The sequence below is a fragment of the Brassica rapa genome, chromosome A07 (genome assembly GCF_000309985.2).
Source record: "Brassica rapa cultivar Chiifu-401-42 chromosome A07, CAAS_Brap_v3.01, whole genome shotgun sequence".
Taxonomy (NCBI): Eukaryota; Viridiplantae; Streptophyta; class Magnoliopsida; order Brassicales; family Brassicaceae; genus Brassica; species Brassica rapa.
In genome coordinates this window covers 3649413-3662113 of record NC_024801.2, presented here as the reverse complement: position 1 = coordinate 3662113, position 12701 = coordinate 3649413, and the positions used below count along the sequence as shown (strand labels likewise).

General features: G+C 39.2%; 2 protein-coding genes across 2 annotated transcripts; one reads left to right on the top strand and one right to left on the bottom strand.

The window, feature by feature from the left end:
* Positions 1–8818: 8818 nt before the first annotated feature.
* Positions 8819–9307, top strand: LOC108870142 (uncharacterized mitochondrial protein AtMg00240-like). The gene has a single exon (XM_018655395.1). The coding sequence runs from the start codon at positions 8819–8821 to the stop codon at positions 9305–9307; it is 489 nt and encodes a 162-aa protein (XP_018510911.1).
* Positions 9308–9572: 265 nt separating this feature from the next.
* LOC103846061 (E3 ubiquitin protein ligase DRIP1-like) lies at positions 9573–10564 on the bottom strand. Its single transcript, XM_033275247.1, has 6 exons — positions 10555–10564; positions 10391–10446; positions 10132–10301; positions 9998–10048; positions 9838–9889; positions 9573–9740 (listed from the first exon to the last, which is right to left on the bottom strand). Exons 1-6 carry the CDS (start codon positions 10562–10564, stop codon positions 9573–9575), a joined length of 507 nt encoding a protein of 168 aa, XP_033131138.1.
* Between the last annotated feature and the right edge of the window lie 2137 nt (positions 10565–12701).

Genomic DNA, 12701 nt, shown 5'->3' with positions numbered 1-12701 from the left:
GTTATAATTTTTGTTTCATCCTCTAGGTATAGTGTTTTTTGGTTGTTTCAATTGTTTGCGTTCTCTTCATCACTTTCATTTTGATCTGAACATTCTCTTTTCAGTGGTTTAATCACTTTGTGCAGGTCAAACAATATTATTGGTTGGAGTTGTTTGCATTAGCGGCTATATGAACAGCATCAAAATAGAAAACATGTGATATATTTAATAAGTTTAGAGAGTTGCCTATGTAATCATGTTATAAACATGTGTTAATGGTTTAGTTTCTAAAACGGCTAAAATAGATATATTCTTAATGAATAATTAGATTTATCATTATATATTAACTATAATAATAAAACTATCATTATATTTTTTAAAAATTAAATGTAAACTTATGAAATATTAAAATAAGTTAATGTATATATTTATCAAGTAAACCAATGAAATATTACCATTATCTCAATTCGTTTTTAAAAAAGTTTTCTTCTAAATTATCATCGAACTTTATTTTTTATTTATTTTTTTTACTTGGATATGTGTGTTTCAATGTTTTTTTGGTAATTTAATACATTTTCTGAATCAGAAATACAAAGTAGATTAAGAAAGACCAAAAGTTCACATTTTTCGTTGTAAAGAAAAAAAGTTCATATTTTTACTTTACTTTATTGTATGCAATATTTGATATGCAGTTATACTCTCATGGTTTCATAGTTTTATGGCTTTGCTTTGTGTTAAGAAGACGTAGATCAAAATCAAGTCAAATAAAACTAAAATGATTAAGAATATAAAAAATAAGTTATCATCATCATGTTTAAATCATAATAGATATATTAATAATTATTAGTAAAACGATTATGCTCGCATGTACGGGTAAAACATCTAGTTTAAATTAAAACTCAAAAGGAGTATGGGTAAATAGGCATTTAAATCTTCAACTATTTGAAACCGAGAAAATTGGAGCAGTGGGTCGTAGCCGAGTTATCAAATTGGGCTTTGGGTCGCAATGAGTTTTTATTTGCGGAATGGGTCGCAACATTTTTTGGAGACTATAATTGTAATACTTCTGGTCAAGGGCATCAAGTCAACGCAAAGTCAACAACTTAGGATCAACCAACATTTGGAGTATTATGTTATATAAAGTTATGACTAGAGGTTCGGTCGAAGAGTTTTGAAGAACTTTCGAGCAAAAACCAGATTTTATCGCAAAGATATAATCTGAGCTACGAAAGGGTAATGGTCGAGCATGGAGAATTTCCAAAGTTAACAATTCAAGTAAGACTCAATCTCAATCATCATGTTGGGTTAGTGGAAGACATTTTGTTGAATCATAATCAAGTTTGTATGGGCCCATAAGGAGATGGTCAATAAAGGTTTCAAAGATGGTTTACGCAGAAGTTTGGTAACGGTCAGAAGACGAAGGTGACTACTATGAATCCAGGAGTTATGGAGTCAATTTAGGAACCTTGTTTAAGGTATTTGAAGACATATTTGAGAGTTTGGCCAAGACAAAACCAAGATGGTCCGGAGGAAGACAGTTTTGGCCGATATGGTCGAAATGAGCTAGTTAAGGGCAAAAGAAGCCAAATTGGTTGTGCAAACACGGGAAAGGAGTTCAAAAGAATGTTTTACATATTTCCTCAACTTTTGGAAATGGTCAACTTGGAAGTCAAAGCCAACTAAAGTCAAAGGAGAGAGAATGAACCCCATTGGTCCATATAACCCATTCGATCAACCAATAGGAGCATGCCACATGAGGGGACCAAATTCCTTCCATCCTGGACATGGTGTGGAATAAATCAAGGAGTTTTATGGTGAAGAAATTAATAGAAGACATGGAGATACCATTTGTTTCTCAAAATGGGCTACAATTGGTAATGAGAGCTATGGGCTGAAAAAGGCTTTTATACATGAAACCCATGACATCTAAGCTTTATTTAGGACCTAGGGGAAGTATTGGATTGGGCTGGAGAACAAGAAAAACAGATTAGAAGATTGAAGACCCAAAGGTGTCAAACTGGACCATTTTTGTGGTTTGGTTAAGGGGAAGAAGGCTAATGGGAACATATCAGGCACAAAAACGACCATGCAGTGGTTCTTCCCCTACATACTGTGGTCTACAGGAGCAAGGTAGACAAGCCTAAGGAGTAGGTTTCACATGTGTTAGGCTTAAAAACTATTTTGGGGCTAAAAAGTGGTGAGGTAGAAACTAAACTTGGGAATCAAGTTTCGGACTGATTTTTGGTGCAGTTACCCTACATAGGAAGGTGGTTTATCTTCTAGAAGATGAGACGTAAATGGTTTGATTCAGTGTACTTTTTTGCATGCATGCATTTGGAGTGTATTTTGGTGACAAGTGGAACTACACATGTCAAGTGTTCCCAATCCACTCTTTGGCTATAAATATGATCCGTAGGATGAGTTTTAGAAGTTTAGAATCCCCTTGTGTCTTCTATCTCAGTTGATCTTATGGTTTGTTCTTGAGAGAGGAAATGGCTAAAACCGATAAAAATTTCTAATTTGTGTGAGGAGAGTGTAGGAGGCTTTTCCGTGTGTTGATCCTTCACCTAGGATCTGTTTTGCTGTGCTAGGAGAGGTGGTAAGATCTTAGATTTTGCATTTGTAGGTTCCTTTCCTCTCTTAGCCTTTAGCCTCTTTTTGATCGGTTTTGGTGTGAACCTTAGGCCTTTTGCTTTTGGAGGTGTTGTGCAGCTTGTGAAGACCTAGGTGGGTTTCCTGCGTGTGTGTGTGCAGGTTGGAGAGCTTGAAATGTTAGGGTTCTTGAGCTTGAACCCCTTTGCGGTTTGTGTGTGTGTGTTTGGGAGTTGGTAGACCCCATACTTGAGTATTTAATTATATTGCATATTATAGTTATGATTATGCATATCATGTCTTGTTGTTGTAAACATGGTCATCTAGGGGTGATGCCATGATTGATATGAATTGTGTTGTTAAGAGGTTAGATTACATGCATGCATTGTTAGTTTTGTAGTTGCATATGTTATGGTGTTATGTAGTATGTAGATGGAGTGAAACTCTCTCATGCCGGTTCATATGCATTGCGCATAGTGTAGTTGGGGTTGCATTGAGATTTGAGTGAGACTCTCTCTTATGCCGGGTAGCTGTTTAGTGTGTCACTCGCTTTTGAGTCATTTTATGTTGAGTCTAGACCAAGTGTTGCATGGAGGTTAGAGGTGGAGCTCCCTCATGCTGGTTGTGTTTTGTGTTTGGTCTAGACTAGTGCGAGTGGGTGTGTGTGTCGTGCATTTAGTCTAGATGTGTGTTGCATGGAGGGTAGAGGTGGAGCTCCCTCATGCTGGTTTGAGTTGTGTTGCATCAAGACTAGTGCTTGTGAGTGTGTGGCCATCTCGGCGTTAGATTGGGAGTAGCCCAATTCTCCAGTGATGTGTGTGGACCCTGAGGTTAGATTGGGAGAAGCCCAATTATCCAGTCGTGGAGTGACCTACTCTCCACGGCTCGTCACGTAAAGTGGATCGCGCCCATGGACGAGCGCTGCATGACGATGCGGCCCAGGTTAGATTGGGAGAATCCCAATTCCCAGAGTGATGTTTTCCGGTCATGTGACTTTGGTGTTTGTGGTCGGGAGTGTTCAAGGTAGAGAGGTAGGGCTCCGTGGTGTGCAAGCATCCCCGGATGTGTAGCTTGAGGCTCCGTCCTTCTAGTGTTTTGTTTTTATGGTGGCGTCGAGTCTAGGATTGAGTCTAGATTGTTGTGGGGTTTCTATTTAGGTCTCGGAATGAGACTGGGGAGTAGAGTTATTGCATTGCATTCATGTTTACGTTATTGCATTGCTTTAGTAGTTGCACGTTTACTTTTCTGCGTTGCATTCTTGTTATTGCTCTTGTTGTTGTGCAAAGGGGAGGGGTCGTTGTTGTTGTGTGTTTGGGAACTCACTGAGTAATCTATGATTGCTCACTCCCCCTTTTCTTTGCAGGTAACCATAGAGGGTCGGGCGTTTGCGGGGTGTGTAGGACGAGGCCAGCGTAGTTTTCCAGTGTTGTTTGCAAGGAGCAAGATGTTAATGTTTTCACTCGTTTTGATTTTCATGGGTACCCGTTTGAATTGATATTTTCTCTTTGTTGTTGTGTTTGAGGAGTTTAGTCGAGTTCCCAACTTTGTAAAATAAATAAAAGTATGTTTGTTTAATAATCCCCGTTGAACGCTGATATATAGTTTTGTCCGAACTTAACACAACTCTTGACCAAGGTACGGGTTGGCAAGCCTTAGGCCGAGGTCGAGAGGGACGTATAGTGGCCGGACTGGTTGAGACTTTGAATTTGTTTAAATTTTTGGCTGGACTGATTACGGTACTCGTCAAAATTGTGATGCTTCTAGGTTGTTCCGGGTTAGTCCGGCCTAGGATGCTCCAGGGTGTTCAAATGGTGGTATCAAAGCATGGTTGAGATACCGTGCTTTCGTTGGTGGGTTTTCAAATGTTTTATCGAGTCAAAAAGAGTCGCAAACAACATCACTAGGGAACTGGCACGTCATCTGCTTAGGACTAGGTATGTTAGATCAGCTTTTGGGAATTTAGGACCTCACCCTTATCTTGTGTTGCAGTTTCTGGTGTTGGTAATCGACAGGGTGGGAGTAGATCGAGGATGAGGAATGTGGTACAGTTACGAAGAGTTGGGCAAGTGTCTGGAGCAGCCGGTTATGATGGGTCAAGTGAATCGAGCTCATCCAGCGAGTCAATGTCTGATTCCAACTTTGAAAATGAGAATGTGGTCAAGAGCACCGAGAGTTCGCACGTGACCGTGTCATCCAAGTTTGAGGAAGCTGGGGTACTTGAAGAGATTGAAGAAGAATCTGTTCATTTGGAGGGTATAAACTTTTCCAAGGCATGGAAGCCATTCCGCAAGCATCATCCGACTCATTCAACTTCCAGTACGGTTATGGCAATGAGTTATGGGAGGCAATGGAGATCAGTTCATCCGATGTGGAGATCATTGAACCACCACCGCCGGAAATCATCGAGATCTCATGAGAAAGCATGGTGGCTGTCAACATTGTGGACATCAGTTCCCGAGAGACCAGTCCGTGGATCCCAATACCAGCTTGGAGTCAAGCGTTCTCATTTGGAGGCTCTATCGATTTCAGCTTGGAAAGTATTGGGCAATCTTTTGACCCACACTACGAGTACCATTACTCGCCAATGCCAATGGTGTCATCACCAGCCAATCCAGAAGCCGAAATAGAAGCAAGGAAAGTGGACATGGACGTTCAACAAGAGACCGAAAGGGAAGTTCAGATGATGGAGGGTACTCAGAAAGGGATGACCAGAACAAGTGGAGCTCTAGGAGGACAAGTGGAAAAAGGGGGTACTAGTGGAGGACCAGCATCAAATATTAAACTCTCGCGACATTCTAACCGGGAAGAAATGCAATGTGTGTGGAGCAGGTGACCATCATACTTGGGCGTGCACCAGGATTAGGAGTCAGCCGGACTTGAATGCTTACCTGATCTGCAGCTCGTGTGAAGCTCATGGACACTTCGTAGCGGATTTTCCAATGACCAGCGTGATCCGAGCCGTACCCATCTCTGTCATTCTCCCTGCCAGCCCGGCTTGATCAGCCTCATCTGCAACGGGAGGATCGAACCGTAGAAACCATGGCCATTCTATGAACCTCGTCGTTGAGCTCGTGGGAGCTAAAGTTTGTGAGTACTGATCCTTCTCTTTGCGTGTTGTGGCTGTTGTTTTGTTTTGTTGTTGTGTTGCGTGTGCAATTTTCTTTGTTGTGGCGTTGAGGATTGTGTGTCCGGGTAGCAAGTGTTGTTTAGTGTGTAGACCTTGCTAAGTTGAGGTAGTTAAGCTTCGCCTTAGGGAACCTTGTTTTTGTTTACGAGAGAGTGAACCCTAGAGTTTAGGAAGCCAACCCTTATTTATAGCCATGTGATGTTTTGTAAGTGTTTGTGGTGTCAGAAGGACACAAACCTTGACAAGGTGTACTCAGGAAGACTCGTGCGTGCATGAAAAAAATCTAGAAACAGAGGTGACCGTGGTAAAGACCAGCAGCGAGTATGCAAGACCAAAGCAATCAGTGGTCGAGTTAGTGAAGAAGCAACCGAGACAGTAATGGAAATGTGAAGGCTAGAGTGTATGGTGTATTTGGAATGGTGATGCCTCAAGGAGTCAAAAGTTATTGAAGAGGAAAAAGCCGAAGAGTCAAAGAAGAGATGTCAAGTGAAAGACCAATCAGAAGAAGTCTAGTGGTGAAGCCCAAACGGTGAAAAGCCAAGAGAAAGAATGTGACGAGCATAGAAGATGAAGCCTAATCAGGTGTAAGACCAGAGGAGGATGAGAGGAGTTTAAGATGGAAGCCCAAACAAGGAGATAATATGGTGCCAGTGATCAAGATGAAGTAGTTTCCAAAGAGGGGAGACAAGAATGGAAATTCTGAGTAAAGAAATTGAGGAGTTGATCGCATGACAAGCTGCAGTTCTGATGTGAGTAGATGGTGGTAGAAGAGTCTAATATCAAATGGTGGCATCAGTAGTAAAAGTAAGAAGCGGATGGTAGAAGCAGATATTGACATCGACAATCGAGAACCAAGGAACAGATCGAAGAAGTCGAAGCAAAATTTAGAAGGTGGTAGCAAAAGAGAAAAACGCTTAATGTTTCCAATTTCTAATACAACCAGTATTGCTTCTTTTGATCTTTTACATAAAGATGTTTGGAGTTCATTCTTTGTTCCAACATCTGAAGGTTTTAGATATTTTGTTAACTATCGTTGATGATCATAGTCGTGCCACTTAGGTTTATCTGATGAAATTGAAATCTGATGTCTTGTTTGTGTTTCCGAATTTCTTGACAATGATTGAAAATCAATTCAATACTTGTGTCAAATATGTTAGACCATCTCCAACCCACCCTTATTTCTATCTCTATATTTTCCCCTAAAATAGAAAAACTCTATTATAGAGGTGAAAATGCTCCAATGTATGCCTCTATAATAGAGTTTCTCTATTTATAGGGGAAAATATAGAGATATGTTATTTTCACCTCTAAATATAGAGGCAAAAAGTAACTTTCCTCTATATTTTCCTCTAAAATAGAGGAACTCTATTATAGAGGCATACATTGGAGCATTTTCACCTCTATAATAGAGATCTCTATTTTAGAGGAAATTATAGAGGTGTACATTGGAGATGCTCTTAGATCTGACAATGCTCCTGAGCTCTTTTTCACCGATCTTTTCAAATTAAAGGGCATTGTTTCTTTTCATTCCTGCCTTGAAACACCTGAACAAAATTTCGTTGTGAAGCGAAAGCATCAACAAATCTTAAACGTTGCTCGAGCTTTAATGTTCCAATCTCAAACTCCTCTTTTTTACTGGGGAGATTGCATTCTCAGTGTAGTATTTCTTATCAATCGTCTTCCTTACCCAAATCTTGATCATAAGTCTCCTTTTCAAATTCTTACTTCTAAACTTCCTGCTTATGATCAACTTAAGACTTTCGGCTGTCTTTGCTATAAAATCACTTCTCTTAAATCTCATACCAAATTTGATCCTCGTGCTAACGCTTGTGTCTTCATCGGTTATCCAGCAGGCTTCAAGGGATACAAACTTTTAGATCTTGAAACTAACAGCATCTCCATTTCAAGACATGTTCTGTTTCATGAAAATATATTTCCTTTTGCTGACTCTTCTTTTTCCAATCCATCAAAATCTTTCTGTTCATGTCCTGATAAACCTGATGCTGATGTACCTTCTGTACCAGCATCATCTGATGATTCCTCAAAGTCATCATCTAATGTTAGTCTGCCTTTAGTAGTAGCACCAACCCGGACCCGTAGAACTCCTATCTACTTACAAGACTATTATTGTAACTTTATTTCTCTCTATCCTCTATCTCGCTATCTCACCTATAACAAATTCTCATCCCTTCATTTTGATTTCATAAACGCGATTCTTCTTTGTTCTGAACCATTGAATTTTTCGGAACCGAAGAAATCCAAGGAGTGGTGTAATGATGTTGATGTTGAGTTTGGTGCTTTAGAGGCACTAGACACTTGGGAAGTTTGCAGTTTACCTGAAGGTAAAAGTACAGTGGGTTGTAAGTGGATCTTCAAACTCAAGGTTCACGCTGATGGTACTGTTGAACAACACAAAGGTCGTCTTGTAGCCAAGGGATACACGCAAAAGGAGGACATTGATTATGTTCAAACCTTTTGCGAAAATGGTTACTGTCAAGATGATATTAGCTCTTGCTGCAAAGAATAAATGGATTCTTCATCAACTTGACATCTCCAATTCTTTCTTGAATGATGATCTCAACGAAGAGATATACATGGATTTGCCTCCTGTCTATGCTGAAAGGAAAGGACCCAATCTACCTCTGAATGCTGTGCTCCGCTTAAAGAAATCGATATATGGTCTTAAGCAAGCATCTCGACAATGGTTTGAGAAATTTTCTTCTGCTATTCTTTCCTTGGGCTTTACAAAGATCAATGGTGACCACACACTGTTTCTTTCAACATCTTCTCGAGGTATCATCATTCTCCTTCTTTACGTTGATGATATCCTCATCGCCAGTGATACTAAAGCTGCAGTCACGTGGTTTGTTTCTCAACTACGAAGTTATTTTAAACTTCGTGATTTGAGTGCTCTCAAATACTTTCTTGGCCTGGAAATAGCACGCTCTGCTTCTGGTATTTCTGTTTGTCAAGACAAGTATGTTCTTGAGCTCCTCACTGATGCAGGCTTACTTGGTTGTCGACCATCGTCTATTCCTATGGATCCGAGTGTTAAACTTGCTGGAAGATGGTGAACTCTTACCCAGTGCAGAACCTTATCGCATATTGATTGGCAAACTAATGTATTTGACTACAACTCGCCCTGATATCTCTTTTGCCGTCAACAAATTGTGTCAATTCTCTTTTGCACCTCGCAAACCTCATCTTCATGCTGCTCACAAGGTTCTTAACTATCTCAAAGGCATGATTGGTCAAGGCTTGTTCTTTCCTGCCGATGATGATTATCAGCTTAACGCCTTTTGTGATGCTGACTGGTCTAACTGCCTTGATACTCGTCGCAGTATCACCGGATCATGCATCTTCATTGGTCAATCTCTCATTGCCTGGAAATCAAAGAAACAAGATGTTGTTTCTCATTCCTCAGCAGAGGCTGAATACAGAGCAATGTATACAACATCTAAGGATATTCTTTGGCTCTCTCGCATGCTTGCTGAGTTGGGCTGTCCTTCTCCTTCTACTCATGTGATGTATTGTGACAGTATTGCTGCTTTGCACATTGCCAAAAATCCGGTCTTTCACGAACGCACTAAACATATAGAACGTGAATGACACGCTATTCGTGAACGGATCATTGCCGGTCAACTGAAGACACTTCATGTTCGATCTGAGAATCAGCTGGCTGATGGTCTAACTAAGCCTCTCTACCCGATGGTGTTTAACAAGCTTATGTCCAAGATGGGTCTTCACAATGTTATGACGCCATCGTGAGGGGGCCTAATAGAGTGTGTATACACTTAGTATTAACTTAATCTTGTATAGTTAGCTTAATCAAAATCACACTTGTATATATAGTCATACTTGTACATCATTTACATTAATGAAGACATTTCTCCTTTCTTCTATTAAGGACCATGTAATCAGCGCCTGAAGCTCCCATCCTTGTTGTTATTGTTTGAGGACTTGCTGTAGCGATCCAGTTTCCTAATAAGTCAGACAACAACATTGATGAATCCAAAGGCAGTCTCCTCAAGTATAACTCCACCTGAAATCCACAAACCCCAAAATTGTGTTTCTCTTATTGACTATTCAGTAGAATAAAACGAAGAAGTTTAAAAAAGAGGAGAATAAACAGGAAGCACCTCATTCTTGCTTTCAAGATTCAGTTTCATTGCAAGGTAATATATGCTATCCCTGAGAATAAGATCAATTATCAAGCAAAGAATCATCAGTCAAATTACTGTAACTGAAATTAAGGAAAAAAATATTGATTAATATAATGAGATGAAGAGGTGAACATACTTAACCCTAAAGTAACGACTGGGGGTTTGAGGCAATGGCGCATCAGTATTCCTGAAAAACAAGCAAGATCATGTGTTAATATAAGTCGTAGAGTTAAGCAACGAAGCAACAAGAGAAGAGGTAAGAAGTCTTACTGATCCTGTAAAGCGACTAATGTAAACCATATTGGATTTTTTTCGCTTTCAGTAGCAGCAGAAGAGGTAGCATTTTGTCTCACTGCTGGGGCAACTGTTTTTATGTTATCTCTCCTATAACCAGAAGAATTTCCATAGCAATGTGCTTTCTGCTTACGTCTCGTTCTTCGCTTCATCAAGAGAGGATTAGGAACATTACCACTAGAAAGTTTCTCCTTTTTATCTTCATTAGAAACCGTAAGTGGCACATCAATTTAACCATAGTTTCACCGAGTTGTGTTTGCATCACCAGTTTCCTATCATCTTCACTACCAGCTGTTAATTTAATTTTATGATTTCAATTATGAAATCTACACCAAGACCTAATCTAGATTTGCTTTAATTCAATCCTAACATGTTTCTAAAGAAAGTAGAAGCACTAACCTTGATCCATGCTTGGATGCAATTCCACCAATTGATCTTCTCCTCTTTAACCTTCTCTTTGGTGATTTCCTTGATGGACAAGAAATCCCAAACCTTCCTTAATCTCTCCTTTTGATAATCAGTATTGTTGTTTTTGTGTTTTTTTAGAGAGACTTTTTCTTACGTACAAGTCAAACAATGTACAAGTCACTTTTATAATAATCAAAGAGATGTTCCTTAACCAATGCAACTCTCGGACATAATACTTCAAGCAACCCTTCATTATTTTAACCGCACAAGTGCTAAATAATGTATCATCTCATATATATTAAATCTATGGTAACATATTCCATTATTATTACCATTTACATATACATATATATGATCATGAGATTAAGGACATTTATATATATTAGGTAAAGTAGGAGGGTTATCAATACACCCGGATTCTAACTCATTAATCGAAACCGATCCATCACGATATCGTCTTTTATATTAGAATCTAAAAAAATATTAATATGAACTTGAACCTTATACTAAACCAATAGATACATAGGTCACATTGAATATAAAATATTCTTACATTCTTCCACTTGACCTTTGTGTCGACTTAAGGGTTTAATAACTTTAATGTGCACTTTTATATCAAGTTCACTTGATCTTTACTAAAATTTGGATTGATCGAATCATGGCGGTTGTATGCCATTAAACGACATAGTCCCTTCCATGTATCACAAATCAATTCTAATTTTACATCAATCCTTATATGAGAAGAAATTTTATTTCTCAAACCAACCATATGTTATCTACAAACCATAAGTGTATACACATACTTTAATGATAACATAATAAATAAATCAGAAACATAACTTTATGTGAATTCTCAGTGTCAAATACATAATGAGCATCCCATAACTAAAATAGCAAAGCCTTATCTATAATACCCATACGCTCTACATGGCCACTGAACGCCTTGGGTGGTAAACCTTTAGTTAGCGGATCCGCTACCATCATGTCCGTCCTTATGTGCTCGAATGACACTCTGTTTCTGAACTTCTTCTTTAACAGACAAGTACTTTAACTCCATGTGCTTAGCACCCTTCGAGTACTTGTCGTTCTTTCAAAAGAAGACAGCTGCAGAATTATCGCAGTAAATTCTCAGCGGCTTCGCTATAGTGTCGACAATCCGAAGCCCTATGATAAAGTTCCGCAGCCATAATGCATGAATTGTGGCCTCAAAGCATGCCACAAATTCAGCCTCCATAGTGGAAGTAGCAATGACAGACTGCTTTCCACTCTTCCATGATATTGCTCCCCCAGCTAATAGGAACATGTAGCCAAACGCCGATTTTCTGCTATCAACGCATCCGGCATAGTCTGAATCTGAATATCCAATGACTTCCAGATGATCAGATCTCCTATATGTAAGCATGTTCTCTTTGGTGCCTTGCAAGTACCTGAGAACCTTCTTTGCAGCTTTCCAGTGGTCCATTCCGGGATTACTTTGATATCGACCCAACATTCCAACAGCAAAGTTGATATCAGGTCGAGTACATGTTTGAACATAGTTCAAACTCCCAACCACCGATGCATAGGGAATTCTTTCCATTTCTTTACGCTCCAATTCATTTTTAGGACATTGTATTTTACTGAACTTGTCCCCCTTCTGAATTGGAGTTATTCCTGCAGAGCAATTCTCCATTTTATATCTCTTTAAGATCTTATTGATATATCCTTCCTGAGACAAACTTAACAATCTTTGTGATCTATCTCGAAATATTTCTATCCCGATCACATAAGATGCCTCACCCATATCTTTCATTTCAAAGTTCTTAGAGAGATACCTCTTCACATCATGTAACATACCCATGTCATTTGCAGCAAGCAAAATATCATCAACATATAAGACTAAAATCACAAACTTACTCCCACTGATTTTAATGTAGATACATCGATCAACAATGATCTCTACAAAACCATATGATGTGATGGTATCATTAAACTTTATATACCATTGTCGAGAAGCTTGTTTTAGTCCATATATTGACTTTCTCAGCTTACACACCAAATTTTCTTTTCCTGCGACCACAAAACCTTCAGGTTGGTCCATATATACTTCCTCCTCAAGATCTCCATTCAGAAAGGCGGTTTTCACATCCATCTGGTGA

Excerpts from the sequence above, each read along its gene's own strand:
- LOC108870142 (XM_018655395.1), top strand. The coding sequence starts at position 8,819 with ATGTATTTGACTACAACTCGCCCTGATATCTCTTTTGCCGTCAACAAA.
- LOC103846061 (XM_033275247.1), bottom strand. Across the intron at positions 9,890-9,997 it reads AGTCGTTACTTTAGGGTTAA|GGATAGCATATATTACCTTG; the intron begins GTATGTTCACCT and ends TCTTATTCTCAG. Across the intron at positions 9,741-9,837 it reads ATCTTGAAAGCAAGAATGAG|GTGGAGTTATACTTGAGGAG; the intron begins GTGCTTCCTGTT and ends TGTGGATTTCAG.